General features: G+C 35.5%; 1 protein-coding gene across 1 annotated transcript in view; it reads right to left on the minus strand.

Annotated features, from left to right (window-relative positions):
* Window positions 1-4,667: 4,667 nt before the first annotated feature.
* grm5b (glutamate receptor, metabotropic 5b) overlaps window positions 4,668-18,695 on the minus strand; it is a 61,917-nt gene continuing 47,889 nt past the window's right edge. The window contains exons 4-9 of the mRNA XM_016462646.1: window positions 17,932-18,167; window positions 13,878-14,124; window positions 13,539-13,707; window positions 12,191-12,317; window positions 8,714-9,653; window positions 4,668-6,233 (exon numbers count right to left, since the gene is read on the minus strand). Coding sequence (XP_016318132.1) covers window positions 5,285-6,233; window positions 8,714-9,653; window positions 12,191-12,317; window positions 13,539-13,707; window positions 13,878-14,124; window positions 17,932-18,167 — 2,668 coding nt within the window. The 3' untranslated portion in view covers window positions 4,668-5,284. The remainder of the gene's footprint in view (window positions 6,234-8,713; window positions 9,654-12,190; window positions 12,318-13,538; window positions 13,708-13,877; window positions 14,125-17,931; window positions 18,168-18,695) is intronic.

Here is an 18,695-nt window from a genome sequence, read left to right on the forward strand (position 1 = left end):
GTTATAGCTATTAGTGATACTAAAATATCACTTCCTCCAATCAGATTTCAGCACAAATTTCACAAAAGTTGAAAAGGAAAAGTTGTTTCAACAAAGTCATTAATTCTCAGAGACGGGTGGATTAATTCCATGTTTTTAATAATGATTGGAAAGATTTCATACCACACCACAACAGTTTCCATGTCTTAATACAGCCATAAGCATTTTCTCACATTTTTATTTTCCCCAAAAAGCTGCAAGAAACTGGAATATCAACAAATATCACCAAAAGTCGTCTGCAGTACCACGTCAATGATGATCAACATCCTACAGAATCTCTACATCAGAGAATCAGCAAACACAAGTCCCAATATATAGATATAGATATAACAAAAATAGAACCGATCACTTGAGAGTAAAAACTCATACACAGAATGATGTTAGCACTTGAGATGGAGTCACAGAGTCGGTTTCGTCCTTCGGTCACGAACCTGTGCGACACATTCAGAGCGACCACGTTCTGTAGCCCGAACGCTAAATGATTGCATTTCACCACTGATGAAAGATCCCATGTACTCCAGCAAGCATGATAATGTAGCAAAATGTAAACATCAATGTGAGTCTACTATAGGCAGCAACATTCACATTCAACCCAGAGCTCCTACAAATGCCCCAAATGTATCTGTCATGTTCATAAACCCACTTAATGAAGAGAAACTCGCAAACAGAAAAGGAGAGATCGCCTTCCAGGGGCAGATTTATTAATATTTCACAGGGTCTTTCAAGCATCATGTTTTTGATCTCGCCAAATTAAATGTAAGCCTTTCCTGACAAACCGCAGCTGCTTCCTAATGTACTGCAATAAATCAGAATAATCTTTCCAGCTGTTCCTGTGTACCTGTAGCGAAAACACTAAACCTATTACCAAATAACACGCACGTTATAGATCATCTGGAATATTACACAGATTAATGATTCAATATACGACCCTGATAAATGTTAGAAAAGTAAACAAAGAGAAAGGATGAATTACGCTGACCACAGTATTTTCTCAGAGGAAATAGTCATTTAGTAAGATGGCGGTGTGACGAGATTTTAAAACCGCATTCCTTTAAACTTAATGATACGATAAATAGAAAACACAATTGCACTTTCTCTGTTAGATTACATCAGCAGTCTGTTCAGCTAACACTGTCGTAACCAGGCACAACGCGACAAGTTTCCAATGACAAACAATTTTTCTGCTGCATAATCACAGAAGGTATTTCATGCCTAATATACAGTTAGGCCTATGCATAGAAGAATTTTTGGAGATGCAGTAACACAGCAGAAATAGAAAGTCAGACTTACCTGAAGAGATCATTTTATTACTTTTTCCGCCCCTAAATAAAAATGAAAAAGGTATTGTGATTTTCTGTCTTAAAATTCTGAAGTTTAACTCGCAATTCTGACTTTTTTCTTGGAATTCTACATTTACATCTCGCAATTCTGAATTTTTTTTGTCGGAATTCTTCATTTAAATCTTGCAATTCTGACTTTTTTCTTGGAATTCTAAATTTACATCTTGCAATTCTGACATTTTTTGTCAGAATTCTTAATTTAAATCTTGCAATTCAGATTTTTTTCTTGGAATTCTAAATTTACATCTCGCAATTCTGACATTTTTTGTCGGAATTCTTAATTTAAATCTCGCAATTCTGACTTTTTTTGGAATTCTAAATTTACATCTCGCAATTCTGACATTTTTTGTTGGAATTCTTCATTTAAATCTCGCAATTCTGACTTTTTTTTGGAATTCTAAATTTACATCTCGCAATTCTGACATTTTTTGTTGGAATTCTTCATTTAAATCTCGCAATTCTGACTTTTTTTTGGAATTCTAAATTTACATCTCGCAATTCTGACATTTTTTGTTGGAATTCTTCATTTAAATCTCGCAATTCTGACTTTTTTTTGGAATTCTAAATTTACATCTCGCAATTCTGACATTTTTTGTCAGAATTCTTAATTTAAATCTCGCAATTCTGACTTTTTTTGTCGGAATTCCGAGTCTACATCTCGCAATTCTTTTTTCCTAGTATTCTAAGTTTAAATCTCTCAATTCTAATTTTTTGCTCGGAATTCTGAGTTTACATCTCGCAATGGATTTTTTTTGTCGGAATGCTGAATTTACATCTCGCAGTTCTGACTATTTTTTCTCGGAATTCTGAGTTTACGTCTCACAATTCTGACTTTTTTGTCGGAATTCTGAATTTACATCTCACAATTCAGTCTTTTTTGGTGGAGTTCTGAGTATCCACCACAGAGAATTCTGTCTTTTTTTTATTAGAATTGTGTGTTTGTCTTTATCTCACAATTCTGAGATTATATCACACAATCATAATTTTTTTCTCAGAATTGCAAAAAAAGTCGGAAATGTGAGATAAACTCAGAATTGTGAGAAAAATCTGAATTGTGAGATAAAAAAAAAAAAAATCACAATTCTATTTTATTTATTCAGTTATTTATTTTGCTTGTGGCGAACATAAGCTTTCATGCTTTATCGTGTTGTGCCTGGTTAGGAGACTGTCTACAAGTGACCATCATGATTTACCATCATATACTTATGTTATATACTTATATATATATATATATATGCTTACATTAGTATTGCTACAACATATAGTTAGCAGGATTTTATGTAACTCTCGGTACTTATTTAAATATATAACAAATAAAATTCATAAAACAGCGTTAATTCAAAAGCAAAACATTTTTAAATAAAATGGTATTTCAGGTGATTGGGGATTAAGCAGTGTCTGAAGCAGATGTGCAGATTTCAGTGTAGACAGAAGCACTGATTTTACTGTGAGTGATCTAGTTTTGATGCGTTTCTGGTGTAGATGCGGCCTGAATCCCCGAAATATGACGTCAGAGACGGAGGAAGAGTTCTCATTCACAGAAAGAAGTTTCAAAATGATTAGAAAACTTGATGTAGCACAAATATTGTCTAAAGCCGATGTGCTTTGTATATGCGTATGGTTTGTATTGCTTTGAGTCCCAAACTCTGGTACATTTATAATATATATTTATAAAAATACTCACCATAAAAATGATTCATATCATTATGTTACGAAAAACACACATTTCGGCCCATCCCCTCCCCTCCCCACTTTGGCACTAAAAGCTCTATTAAGATCAATATTACTTGTAAATTTCACTTTTTTGTTTTTCATATAATTGCTAGACACTTGAGTAGCCTCACATTCATCTAAGCATGTTCTGTACACAAGGGAATGGTAAGAAAAGACATATTTTAAATCTACTGTTATTCCGTCCTCATGTAATCTGTGTAAAATTACTGCTACTGTTCAGGTTCGACAATAAGTCACTGTTAAAACTTTACTAGACTTGTTGCTATGCGCATGCCCTTGATATTTACACAATCGATAGGAACGATCAATCAAAATGATTAGAATGGCTTCATGGTGAACTCATAACTCATTCTTTATGATTCAAAACTTAATAGATAAAACGATAGAATGATATGATAGATAGAAGGATAGACAGAAACATCTTTAAGATTACATAAAAAGCCCTTCTGCTAGAGAAAAGTATAATTTAAAGTCAACATGAAACATCATTTGCAGCCCATTATACGTCTGTAATATGACAATTTGTACATAATTTCAGAGGTGGAGCAAGGTATTTTTCTTTGGAATAATGTGCACAGATTAATTGTTTAAAATAACACCAGGAATGTGTATTAAGGAAGTAAGCAGGGTGCACTTTTGTTCCATTTTGACTTTAGGACCGGACCAAAATGTTGTTCACTGAGTGCTGTGATTTGATTCAACTCACTGATGAACCACTGTGAACTAGTTTATTAGGGGTGATATGTGTAAGCACTATGGTATTCTTAAAAGTACCTTGGAGTGCCGTGGTATTACCATCTGATATTACCACCGTATCATGATACCACAATGATTTGGCAATGAATTTGGTCCCACAATTAAATCTACCAAAATAAATAAATAAATAAAAATAATAATAATAAAAAACATACAGATGAATCTCATGAAGTCGTGTTCAGGTTATACCCGCCCCCCCCCCCAAAAATAAAATAAACAAAAATAAAATAATAACAATAATAATAAATAGAAATGACTGAGTGAGCGAATGAATATTTGCATTTTTATAAATAAATGAATAAATTGAATAAATAAAAAATGTAAATAATAAATTTGTTTAATAAATTAACCATTTTAAATAAATCTCTCTCAATTTTTTTTTACAAATCTATTATCTATGAAATTTTATAAATCTAATATTTTTGCTATAATAAATAAATAAACCCATTTAAAATAAATAAATAAATATTTTACCAACAGGATGTTAAGCGTATTTTAAGACCATTGCAGTTGTTTTCATTTATTTTTAAATAATGACCCAATACTAAAATAATAAATTATGAATTATTGAAAAAAATTATTAAAGTAAATAAAAAAATAAATTTAGTTTTCTATATGCAATTTATTTATTATAGAATGAATGAATGAATGGACTACTTGAAATATAATCTTAACAGGTTTCATGAGATTCACCCATATATTCTGTTCCTGAAAAAGGCAGAATACTGGAAGAATAAGGAGAAAAGAGAGAAAAAAAGGAGAAGAGAAAATTATGGACGATGACTGAGGTGTCTTGAGTATCGGTCTGTTTGCTCTCTCACGCTGTCCTGTGGTACATCAAACAAAGCACTTTGTTCAAAGATTGCGTTTGAATCTCGGAAAGCATCGGGGACGTCACCTCGCGCTCTTCAATTATTACAGCACACCAGCAGTCGCGTACGAGTGTGCAAGCTAAAGATTACGCAACATGTAATTATACAGGCTTTTCCCTTTGCTGCCGTGCCTTTTTCCAGCCCTTAATAATCTCATTGTTTGATGCTGAACGTAGCAAAAAAGGCTCGTAATGTCCGTGTATGAGAACGTCCCAGGTTGGGTGTCCGTCCACCCCCGTCCTGCTGGGGGCACAACAACATATTGTAGTCCTCATAGAAACAGCACTAATTAGATGAAAGCCATGTTTGTTTAAGGCCACTACCAAAATAGACCAACGGAACGCCAACTAGACGAACGATTAGACATCGTTGTGATTCTACTGCAGGTCTGATGTTGGAGATATTCCTCCGCAGGGACGGCAACACCCTGTTTTGCATTGGTCCAAAGGTGAGAACATGTAAACACACACACACACAAGCAGTGTCCGTCTCCGACCTACGTGAATTACGCCATTCGGCACTCCATTCTTCCATCTGTTGTCCTCATAACGAAGACGAACTCTGGCTGTAGTGTCGGAGAACCAGGCACTCGTATTTTGGGATGGGCGGAAAAGCAGACGTTTCGGTATCCGAAGCGGGAGAACTCGGCGAGCCGCTACCCGACCCGACGGAGTCCCTGAACGGGGAGGGCGGAGTCAGCGCTAGCAGTTCCTCAAGCTCCTGCTGATTGGGCGGCGACTCCAGAGCTGAGGACACGCCCACCTTTATCTCCTTCCCACTGGTCGTGGGCGAAGTTTTGAGTCGCGATGAACTGGAAAGTGGGCAGGGAGGGGCGGAGCGACCCACATTAGACTCCACCGGTGGGAGGGGCTGGATTTCGGCATAGGTGGTCACGGTAGTCGGCATTGAAATTTCTCGGGATAGGCGGTAGGCCGGAGTACAGCAGGGCTCGACAGAGTGAGCGTGCGCGGATGCACTGGTGGACAAACCCACAGCGCCTCCTGGAGGAGAATTGGAGAGCATCATGCTGTTGAGCTCGCTGATGTTAGCTGTGAAGCGGTTAACCACGCAGCTAATCTGCTCCATTAGAGAGCCCTGCGATGCACTTCCACCGCCGTTACCGCGATGCGGAGCCTGACACATGTATGTGGACACGCTCATGACCTGGGAGTCAGCGGCGCCAGTGCTCTGTGACAATGCAATGCTCGCTCTCTGGGTCACGGTGCTGATCGGTGAGGGTGTTTGGGGCCGGTAGGTGATGGGGTAGCGCTCCTCCGCTTCGGTGACCTCATAGAGCATCTTGTTGTTGCTGTTGTCCATGTTGATGTCGCTGCCTCCGCAATAGCGTCCCTCAGACGTTTTGGAGAAAGGTTTGATCACGGCCGTCTGGTTACTTTCGCGCTTCTTAATGTGGAAGGAGAGACGCTGCCACAGGTGGCCGCCTTTGGAACTGCACTCATTCTGGGCCCACGTCACTGACTTCCCATTAGAGCTGCAACAGCATTAAATAATATTTACAGTAACAATGGTTGCAAAACAAATTAATATATTCATAAAATCGATTTTTTTTCTCATAAAAACTGACATTGGGGTTTAAAAAAAAAAAAAAAAAATAGTCTTCTGTGCTCCATTGTGGAGTTACATAATTTGGCAAAAAAAAATAAATAAATAATAATAATGATGATAATAGTAGTAATTAGTGTTGTCAAAAGACCCGGTATTTCGGTACCAAGTCGGTACTAAAAAAATGAAAACGTTACGGTACCAGTAGTAATATTAATAACTATTTTTTATTATTATAAAAATAGTTAACAATATTCTCCCTAGTTTTTATTGATTACATTTTTCAATTCGATCTGTGATACGGTGCTCTATGTTTGTCATCTTATGTATAATTTTGCTTTTGTATTCCCTTTGTATATCAGGCAGTGTGTGTCTGTTACCATTATGTAATTTTTTGAAAATAAATTTTTTTTTTAAGTATGTAATATTTATGTAATATTTCCTTAAAATAAAAACAAGCATGTAAGAAAAATATAATAATTCTTTAATTTTAGCGTACAACAGTAAAATTACTATATAAATATTTACGGTTCTGTGTCTCTATGAATCTGTCTGTCTATCTATGGGTTATGTAGTATATGCGAATAGAGATTACGTGGTAAACAGGCAGTGTGAGCAGACACACTAAATACATTAATTCCTATAATCACAGGTCGCCTAAGGTAAACACTCTCTTTTTATGGATGTCAATAACTTAACAGCCCCATCATTACCACACAAACAAGACGTGCTCTCAGTGTCATGACAACAGCAGAGCGACTCATTTTCACAGAACCGAGGCATAGGCCTAAATCCTGAACTTACTAAAATGTTAACACCATTCTTTGCCTACTATGAATGCATCTGTTTTCGTTAGGAAATGCTAATCTAGACTCTCAGAAAAAGGGTACAAAAGCTGACACTGGGGCAGTATCCTTTGGAAAGATACCTTTGTACCTTATTTACACCTAAAGGAAGCATATTAGTACCTTAAAGGGATAAATGAAAATTCTGTCCTTAATTACTCAATCTCATGTCGTTCCAAACCTGTAAGACCTTCGTTCATCTTCGGAACACAAATTAAGATATTTTTGATGTAATCCGAGAGCTTTCTGACCTACATAGACAGCAAAGTAACTGACAGGTTCTAAGCTCAGAAACGTAGTAAGGACATCATTAATATAGTCCATGTAACATCACTGGTTCAACCGTAATTTTATGAAGCTACGAGAATACTTTTTGGGTGCAAAGAAAACAAAAATAATGATTTTATTCAACAATTTCTTCTCTTCCGTGCCAGACTTCGATGTGCATTCACAAGAGTACCACAACGCATGCGTGTGCATTGCTCTGCTCGTAAACAAGCCGCATAATTCATACTTGTCACCAGAGTAAATATCACAAAAAAACTAATACTAGCCTAAATTAAAAAAACAAAAAACAAACTCAAGCTCACTGAAGACAAGTAAAGTCAGCGATTAAAAAAAAAATTAAGAAACTAATTACAATAGGACAAAAAACACTGCATATTCTTCACAGTGTAAATTAAATATATATTTCTTCTTATTAAAGTTACAAAAGTGATTTAGTCAAGAGTAGATTTTCTGTCTTTTTTTGTTTGATTAACCTGAATGACAGAAAACAGGAATATTAGACTGCTGTCACTTTAAGAGCTGCATGGATCCAATATACTGTTACACAAGTGTTTTCTTTCTCAGCCTTTTGCTTTCACTTAAGACCTAAACTACTGTTTACGAGGATACTTGCAGAGATGCGCATTTTGACATACAAGTGTGTGTATTTAACCATTCAAGGCCTATGAAGCGGCAAAGATAACTCCGTTCAATACTCCTGCACTCTATGAGCACTGTCTTCATGTGCGCGCTCCTCTGATAGCGCTCAGAAAGTCTCTCAGACAGCACGGGCATATAAACGGTTGATTGCATTTCAGTGACTTAAAATCACTTGTTTTTAAACTGCAATGCTTAAAAACACGTGCACACAATGCGTTTTCGTGACCAAGTAGCACAGCAATGCCATGTGACCTTGTAGCCGCGTAAATGCGTTAGAGACGATAGTCCAAAATCTCTACCAGTTAACAAATTTCTACTGGTTAATTGTGTCTACCAGTATATCACCCACCCCTAGTTGAACCGCTGATGACACCTTTTTATATTAAGAGACACATATTTTAACAATGTCCTTCTGGGCCTTGAACGTGTCAGTTGCGTTGCTATCTAGGGAGACTCAGAAAGCTCTTGGATTTCATCAAAAATATCTTAACAGGTGTTTCAAAGATAAACGAAGGTCTTTGGGACGACATGAGGGTGAGTAATTAATGACAGATTTTTCATTTTTGGGTGAACTATGCCTTTAAAGGTACATATTAGTACCTAAATGGTACCTTTTGAAAGTTATCGCTGCACACACCTGAGAGTCTCTCCTGACGATCCTCGTCTCTTCCACAGATTGATCAGGCTGCTCGACCGGCTGGCCGCGGATGATGATTTTCCATCTCCCACATGCATGCGCACCACTGTCGATGTAGTGAATGCGCTGCGGACGTTCCTCTCTGGTTTGGCCAGGATAATGTAAACCTTTGGCACGAACATGCAGCCCAGAGCCACGGTGGCGCTCAGGCTGACAGAGAAGCACATGGTGATGGTCTTGTAGTTGGAGCCGAAGTAAATGGGCACAAAGGCCAGCCAGATGATGCAGGTGGTGTACATGGTGAAGGCGATGTACTTCGCTTCGTTAAAATTGGCTGGAACGTTGCGCGTCTTGAAGGCGTAGAAGGTGCAGCTCATGATGAGGAGGCCGTTGTAGCCCAGCGGCGCCACCACGCCTAAGTTGGTGGTGTTGCAGATGAGGTTGACCTCGCGGATGGAGGGATAGTCGTGGATGACGTCGGGAGGCTCCATCACAAAGAGTGCCACGATGATGCCCAGCTGCAGGAGGATCAGTAGGAAGGCGATCACCAGCTGGGCGCAGGCGCTCATGAAACGAGGCTTCTTGGTGCAGATCTTCTTTTTGCTGCCGGCCAGGATCCGAGCGATGCGATTGGTCTTGGTGACGAGGGCCGAGTAGCTCATGGCGGGTGATAAGCCGATGCCCAGCCGCTGCAGGTAGCAGTAGATGACGTGAGGTTTGGCGATAAGACAGAAGGTGCACAGGTAGCCCAGACAGATGCCCGCCAGTATGATGTAGCACAGCTCACGACTAGACGACTTCACCACCGGAGTGTCGCGGTAGATGATGAAGATGAAGGTGACGAAGAACGTGGCCATCAAGCCCAAGCAGGCGAAGACCACAGCCGCGATGGGCTCGGGGTCACCCCACCTCAAATACTTCACTGGGATGGGGTCACATCCTGAAACAAATGAAGACAATGAGAATTAGTGGTGCTTCTTGCAAATCCTTCTGATTATTGGATAAGGATTTTTAGAAATAATTTCATAAAAAGAGCATCGAACTTAAAAAAAACCTGTTCCGGGTGTGTGTGTATGTTCACTACTCACTGCTGTGTGCACTTGCATGGTTGAAATGCAGAGCACAAATTCCAAGTATGGGACACCGTACCTGGCCACACGTCACTCACATCACTCACTCACTCACTCACATCACTCACTCTTCTAGTTAAGTATTTTAGAAGAAAAATATTTAACTATTTTTTTTTTAAATAAACATACATTAAAATTTCAAAATATATTATTTACAATATAAATATTTATAATATACAGTATATACAATATAAAAAATAAAATATGTCATTCTTTAATTTAAATAATATGACAATATAATGTATAATATTATACTTGATTATTGGATAAGGATATTTAAAAATCTATTTCAAAAATAATTTTATAGAAATTGCACTTAAAAGCAAATGGTTTAACTATATTTATAGTAAATAAACACTATAAAATGAAATAGTGTTGTCTCGGTACCAATTTCGGTACCAAAGCAAAACACAAAAACATGCTAATTGAACAACATTTTTATTAATAACGTTAAACAAAAATTAAATGTACAAAACCAATGCCATTCTTTATACTTATTTAAAATTGTTTCAAGTTTTTCCACAAGTAATAAAAGTATGAAAAAAGTAAACAAGTTTCACCCAAAAGTTCAGTCATAGTTCTGCTGCCGCTGAAAAACATCTGTAAACTGTTGTCTGTTTTAGGGTTTGCTGGTGTGTTTCAGGATCTTCCTCAGTCTGCAGCTGTAAAAGAACAATATAATATAGGTACCGAAATACCGGGTCTTTTGACAACACTAAAATGAAACAACATTTATATTTACTATATAAATATTTACTTAAATATATATAAAATATTTATATTTTCTAAAATATCACATCCTTTATATAATACAATATTATATAATTTATATAATTTATATTTATTATATGGATAAGGATTTTAAATAATTTCTAAATATTTTGGAAAACAAAAAATAGTTGACTTTATAGTAAAGAAACATACTATAAAATTAACTTATGTATTTATATTAACTATATAAATATTTACTATAAAAATAAAAAAATGTATGTTAAAAGATCTCATTTTATATAATACAGTATAATATAGAGACTATAAATAAAGAAAACAAAATATTTAACCATTTTTACAGTAAGTAAATATGCTATAAAAGGAAAAATCATTTAAATTTACTATAAAATTAAAAAATAATTTTATTTTCAAAAATATCTCATCTATTAATTGCCTATCTATTAATAAAATCTAATTTATAATACTATACCTGATTACTGGATAAGGATTTTTAAAAATCATTTAATAGAGAATGCACTTAAAAGACGCATTTTCTAGTGGATTAATTATTATAGAAAACAAACATATTTTATGTTTTATAGTTAATAAACATATACTATACGAGTAAATTGAATATTTATATTTACCAAGAAATATTTAATATACTTTTTATTTTCTAAAATATTATCAATATAATCACATAAATTATATTACATTGTACATCTAAGCAACCATATAGCAATGCAACCACCCACAAATCCTAATTAATATCATGGAGGCGAGTATTGCATTGGCAAACACATATTCATTAAAAAAAGTGTAATAATGTAGAGTACTTGGTAATATTGGCTGTATGATTCATTCTTTCTCTCTGATGGTATAAATAGGTGGTAATAAAGTGTGGGGGCCGATCACAGGGAGACAGATTTGATAAGTTCAGCTCAGACGGTTTTGATGCTGTTAACCTTTTAGCTCAATGAGTGTGTGTATTCGCATTTCCCTGAAATTATTTATTGAAATGCATTTGCTTTCTACCCATATAGCAATGCAACCACCCACAAATCCTAATATCGTGGAGGCGAGTATTGCATTGGAAACACATATTCATTCAAAAAAGTGTAATAATGTAGAGTACTTGGTAATATTGGCTGTATGATTCATTCTTTCTCTCTGATGGTATAAATAGGTGGTAATAAAGTGTGGGGGCCGATCACAGGGAGACAGATTTGATAAGTTCAGCTCAGACGGTTTTGATGCTGTTAACCTTTTAGCTCAATGAGTGTGTGTATTCGCATTTCCCTGAAATTATTTATTGAAATGCATTTGCTTTCTACGGCACAAATATCTCTCTTTCTATTAATGGCCATGTAAGAGAGAGATGCAATCACGCACTTTGCAAATAAGTCGTTTTGGTCGTGGTTTGGGATCCCAAACGACTCTCCATGAAATGCTAGATTTGTATTTGAGTATCGCGTGTGGCCGCGGCTCCAGCACTTTACAGAATGAGATTTCCTAACCTGGATGTGAATAGAGAGGGATAAAGCGTGTCACTGAACCCGCGGTGTAACACAGGCACGGGCGGTGAGTGCAGGAGACTCGGGGACATCAGTCTGAGCTGATGTGTTTGTGGACTCACCGGTGAGGTCGTTGGTGGGCCAGGATCCCAGCTCACACGCACGACATGTGTACTCGTCAAAAACAAACTCGTTCTCTTTACAGGGAGTGCATGTCCAACAGCAGCTGACCTCTCCTTTACGGATCACCTGCGGGCAAGAGAGGATAGCGCGTGTGACGTGCCGTCATGATCACACCAGGACGGAAAACAGCGCTTCTCAACTGCAGGGTCGTGACACAGTCAGGGAAAAAAAACTATATAAATAGTAAATTTAGGATAGCCATTTTATGATTCAGTAAGTCAATTTATACTTTACAGTTGTGATATTTCAGGTCATGGAAAACTAGATAAATTGTGTATAAAATGCTTAACTGTAAAAAATTTGTTTAAAAAAATTCTTATAATATTTGAAATATATAATTTATAATATTCTAATTATAATATATCAGATAATCTAAACTTTTATATGTTTATTTACTAAAAAGTTTTTTTTCTAAAATATATAAATTATATTGCATAATATTAATTAAAAGATTAAATATTTTAGAAAATAAATAAACATTTATATAGCCAATATAAACATCAGATTTACTTTAATAGCATGTTTAAACTTAATTTTATTAACTTATTTTTATTAATAGGTTTCGCCTATGATTCACCAGATGATAGAAGGTCAATTTATGCTTTACATTTGTGATATTCCAGGTCATGGAAAAGTGGATAAATTGTGTATAAAATATTTACTACAAAAATCTGTAAAAATGATTTCCTTATAATATTTTAAATATATAATGTATAATATAATACTTATAATATTCTATTTTTATAGTAAATATTAAATTATATTAAATGACAAATTGAAATATAAATATTATAATTACTTTTAGAATGTTTATTTACTTTAAAAATATTTCTATTTTTTATAGTAAATATAAATATATTTACTTTTAGAATGTTTATTCACTTTAAAAATATTTTTCATCTTATATGTATATTGTAAATAATATTGTTAATAATAGAATTATTTGAGTAAATAAAAAATATTAATTAAATAAATAACAAATAGTATTTTTAAAATAAATGCATTTTGTGCAGTGAATTTCTGGATACCGAAAGCATGAAACGAATAATTTTGCTAATACTAATTACAATTCTATAAAACTAATAATAATTTTACATATTGTTTGGCCTGTGCAATCACCACTTGATTTTCAGTGTAAAATGTGTGTCCTGAAGCAAAACCAGTTGAATCCAGTTGGATTTTTCTTGTTACTCCAATACATTTACCAACAAAAACACACAATTATTGGGTATTATTAAACATTACACAGCACTACGAGGCTTAATAAGCAGCTCACGGTCTCCTGACCTTGATTTGACCTTTATCGCAGGGTTCGCTGCACACGGATTTAATAATCTCATTTTTGGTGGGCCAGATCTCGTCGTCACTGATCTGCAGTCCGCTGTTGTCCCAGCTGCCCACGTTCGTGTAGTCGAAATAATCTTTGCCCATCTTCTTAAAGTTCATGATCACGTAACTACGAACACAGTTAGGAGTATTGATTTAGTGCACTGAAATGAAGATGAATGGAAATGAAGGGTGGATTCATCAGTCTGACTGATGCATTGATCTATTCATTGACTATGTGACTGTTTGATTGACTGACAGATTGATTATCTTATTTATTGGATTGGATTGGTCTGGTACCTCCCAGGCGAATCTCCGTTCTCGTCAAAATAAATGTTTTCCCCAGACACTCCAGTGAAGTTGGTCTTCACGAGGAACTCGAGGAGCTTTGACCCATCGATGGGCCGCATGGCATCACACAGACCCACCATACCGGGACACAGCGCTTTCTGCATGTTGTGGAGGCCATAGGCCATGCTGTATATGGCATTGATCACGAAGCCCATCTTGGTGTCCTGCGCATATTGCTGCCGCAGAGAATCCCGCTCTGAGAGAGGAGGAGGAGGAGGAGGAGATCGGGGTTAATGACAGATCACTCGTCTGTTCCTGCTCGTATCTTGTAGGCAGGTCAATAATGAACTGTGCTAATTTGCTTATGCTCTGTGAAACTGATTTTGAGCCATTAATAGGGCTCTACCAGAGGATCGCAAGCAGCGTTCAGGCTCATAAGGAGTTAATAAATCACAAATATAGGCAGGAGCCTGACCCTTCAAGGCTTTAAAAACAAGCAGCAAAATCCTAAAATCAATTCTATAACTCACAGGCAACCAGTGAAGAGCAGCAAGAATCGGTGTAATGTGATCACTTTTCTTGTAGTACGTGTTAAAAGCCTAGCAGCAGCATTTTGAATCAGCTGCAATCTTTGGAGATTTTGCCTGCTAATACCAGAATAAAGTGCGTTACAATAATCAAGTCTGGAGGAGATAAAAGCATGAATGACCTTTTCTAAATCTGCAAAAGAAAGAAATGACTATCTTCGTTAGTTGCCTCAGTTGTGCAAAACAAGACTACACCACTTTAGTCACCTGAGCAACAAATGACAGTTCTGAATCAAAAATTACACCTAAGTTGTGGGCCTCATTTTGAACATTATTAGATGAGGCATCCAGGCTAGAGGAGAGGTTATTAATTATAGCACTACTGGGGCCACACATGGTAATTATATGCACCTCTGACTTGGAACCGTTCAACTGCAGAAAATTTCTCGACATCCAATTTTTGATCTCTATGAAGCAGGACATAATATGGGATATATCAATAATACCAGGCTTTATCGGGACATACGTCTGCATAGAAGTGGAACTCAATTTCATAACTATGCATAATTTGACCCAGGGGAAGCATGTAGATCGTAAACAAAAGGGGACCCAAAACAGAACCCTGAGGGACCCCACAAAATAAAGGAGTACGAAAAGGACCTGTTCGACAAATATGAAATAAACCAATCCAGAGCAACATATCTGATACCAACATAAGGCTTTAGATGGTTGATCAAGACATTGTGGTCCACTGTGTCAAAGGCTGAACTGAGATCAAGAAGAATTAAAATAGAATACAAGCCAGCATCGGCTGCAAGCAATGGGTCATTAGTGAGCTTAACCAGAGCAGTTTCAGTGGTATGTTGGGAGCGGAAACCAGACTGAAATTTTTCAAAGATTCAATTATTATTCATAAAAGAAGTCAGTTGCATGGACACAACTTTTTCTAAAGTCTTTGATAAAAATGGCAACTTAGAAATAGGTCTAAAATTACTTTAATATCCGATATTACTTTAATATCGGATAAATAATGGCATGTTTAAAACATGAAGGAAAAATTCCAGAAGACAAAGAACAATTAATAATAGCCAAAATATCTGGACAAACCGTGTGAAATACAGCTTTTAAAAGCCAAGCAGGAAGGCAGTCAGAAGGACACGAGGATGATTTTGAAAGTACAACAATACGCTCCAAGGTAGACAAAGAGATTTCATTAAAATGGGTTAATGTTGAAGGTGGACAAGAATCAACTTGATCTCTGAAATCAGTGTTAAACTGCTGCCTAATCTCCACTATTTTGTTATAAAATTAATTTTTTTAAAAAGCGTCACAATTCTCTGGAGTAGATTCAACCGGCTGACTATAGGCTGAGGACCTATGATAGAATTAATGGTTTTAAAAAGTATTCTTGGATTATGTCCCTGGTTAGTAACCAGATCTGAAAAAAAAAGTGTTCCTTGCTTCCTTAACTTTACACTGATAAGTGGACATCAGATTTTTTAAAGAGGCAAGGGAAACACTAAGTTTATCCTTTTTCCACCTTCGTTCTGCCCTCCTGCATAGTTTCTTTAAGTTTCTTAATTCTTCATTTAACTATGGTAAAGAATAAGGTTTCTGCTTTCTAACTCTAATTGGAGCTACAGAATTTAAAATATCTCTACAAGAGCGGTTAAAAACACGAAATCCTCTACGGAGAAGTCAGATTGTTCGTTAGTGTTAAAAGGCGAATTTGAGGCAGTAAAAGCTTGAGAAAAACGAAAAACAGCGTGAGTTTAAGGGGCGAGAGCGAATCAATGTAGAGGGTTTGGAATCAGAGAAAGCGAATAGAATCTGAAATAACAACCGATTTTATTACTTGAAGTAAAATTAAGGTTAACCTAAATGAATATATATATCATTTCTCGTGTTCATTTAGTTTAACCTGATAACTAAAATAACTAAAACTGAGCACAAATGTATAGACACTGATGAAAAATCACACACACACACACAAAACAAAAATACTATAACATTTTATTTTTATATTTTCTGTTATGTACTGACAAAAACACCAGGAAAATTCATAAAACAAACAATTTCTGCAGTCAGTTTTGGTGCTTCTAGTTGTGTTTGCATGTCAATAATAAAATCACTATAATATGAATACTCAGATTATACATAATATATTTTCCTAATTGTTTGATGAGAAAATTAGTTGCTTTGAAACATTAAAGCACCTGATTTGACACAACAGTTTGGTGTTGTTGGTCAAGCTGGTATATTAATAATATAGAATATATTTACCAAATTACACATGCCTTATTTTTTCAAAACTGTTTTGCAAATTTTAAGAAATGAAAGAGAGAAGAGAAACAAAAAACAACTGACTAGTTCACAAAGAGTAGAACAATATTAAACGAGTACCATGGTATTTTATTGCTCATAATTTTAGAACTTCGATACTGGACGAAGACAAAACTGCTCTTACGCACTGCACTTGAACGTCTTGTTTTCACAGCAAATTTGATTTCATTCAGAAGTGCTCGCTCTGATTGAAAAATTATTTTGAACTGCCATTAAAGCAGCATCTCTGTCCAAACTGTTGCTCTCTGTCGGTCTGCTCATGCTGGTTTATATGCAAACAGCTCTGATTCCCGTTTCAGAGGAAAAGTGGTTGTTCTTTTCTTTTCGACTGTTTTTTTTTAAATGGGAACGTTTGAAAAAGTTTCTTTGAACTCAAGCAGAGCTCAGATAAATGGAGCCAATGAAAGACAGCGAGACTAATGGAAGGTGTGATATCTGAAGAGAAAGTCTGGATGAAAGAAGGCAATCATGTGTTTCTGTCTGTGAGAGACAGGACTGGCATTTCTTTTCTTCTCAAACGCTAAACGTCACTGTGGAGCACATGAGGACAGTGTTGCCAACTAATTTTCAGGGGAAGTTGCTAAAGGAAGGTTGATTTGTTGCTAAAAGTTGCTAAATGAAATACTATAACATTAAAAGAGGAAATATAAAAATAAAAGATAATTTAAAATATTAATAAAAACTATGGTGGTATCTCAATAAAAATAAAATAAACTGCATTATATACTAAAAAACATGATACTTTGGACCTTTGGAACTTCTTCCCAACTACAAAAACATTCATACAAATTAAAAAGAGTAGTTATTATAAAGAACATATACTTTTTTAGACAAAAGCCAAAATACTATTTAATTTAGGTCAATATAATAAATTGCTTTTTACAGATAATATTATTATTATTACTATTAAACAATTGCAAATAGCAGCTAACTTAATTCCTGTAACGTGTGTACTGCTAGGCATCTTTGGCTTCCTATTTTTGTGTAATTTAAATGGTAAATTGTACCTTTTTATCGTTTGAGTCACTTATCAAAAGTTGCTAAAAGCTGCCAAATAAATTTTTAAAAATAGCTAAATTTGTTGCTAGGTGCTTTTGGAAGAAAAAGTTGCTAGGGTAGTCTGAAAAGTTGCTAAATTTAGCAACAAAATTGCTAAGTTGGCAACACTGCATGAGGACGCTGTGGAAACTCACTGCCGCAGGTGCGGTTGTATTTGTTGTTCTCCTGCGGGTGTCCCTTCAGCCGGCAGTGGAAGCGGTGCTGCCAGAACTCGGGGAACCAGGGGTTTCGTGGGTTGTTTTCGGGACGCAGTTTCAGGTAATAATCGTCAAACCACTTGACGTCTGCGGACTGCAGCTTTATGGTGATCCCGCCGGCGGCCTCGCGCACGTACCCGTCAGTGACGTCATAACGGTCCGCCCAGCCGTCACTGCGGAGGAGAGAACGAATTAGTGTGCGAAGCCATAAGGCAGCATGCATTGCAACACATTCAGTGGGAAAAATCTATCCAAGATGACAAACTATACAAAAATATTGATTATCATATATGATATAAATGTATATAATGATAAACAAAAATAACAACAAATATAATAACTCCAAAGCTATTTAAAATAAAATAAATAAACAATATCATAATATTAATAATAATAATTTTTATAATAGACATATATTATTTATTTTGTTTACAAATATTTCAAATGAATTGTATTATTAATCTTTAATATAAATTTGTATATATATTATTTAATATATACTGTATATTATCCAAAACGAATAAAAATCAAATAAAGATAATTACAAATCAAATAGATAATAATATAAAAATTAAATAAATAAACAATATAAAATATAATTATATTAATAAGAACATTTCAATAATAATAATAGAGACATATAATTTGTTATAAATATATTAAATTAATTTTGTTATTGTTCATTTTTAATATAAAATCAA

This window comes from Sinocyclocheilus anshuiensis, unplaced genomic scaffold (genome assembly GCF_001515605.1).
Source record: "Sinocyclocheilus anshuiensis isolate Anshui unplaced genomic scaffold, SAMN03320099.WGS_v1.1 scaffold48, whole genome shotgun sequence".
Taxonomy (NCBI): domain Eukaryota; kingdom Metazoa; phylum Chordata; class Actinopteri; order Cypriniformes; family Cyprinidae; genus Sinocyclocheilus; species Sinocyclocheilus anshuiensis.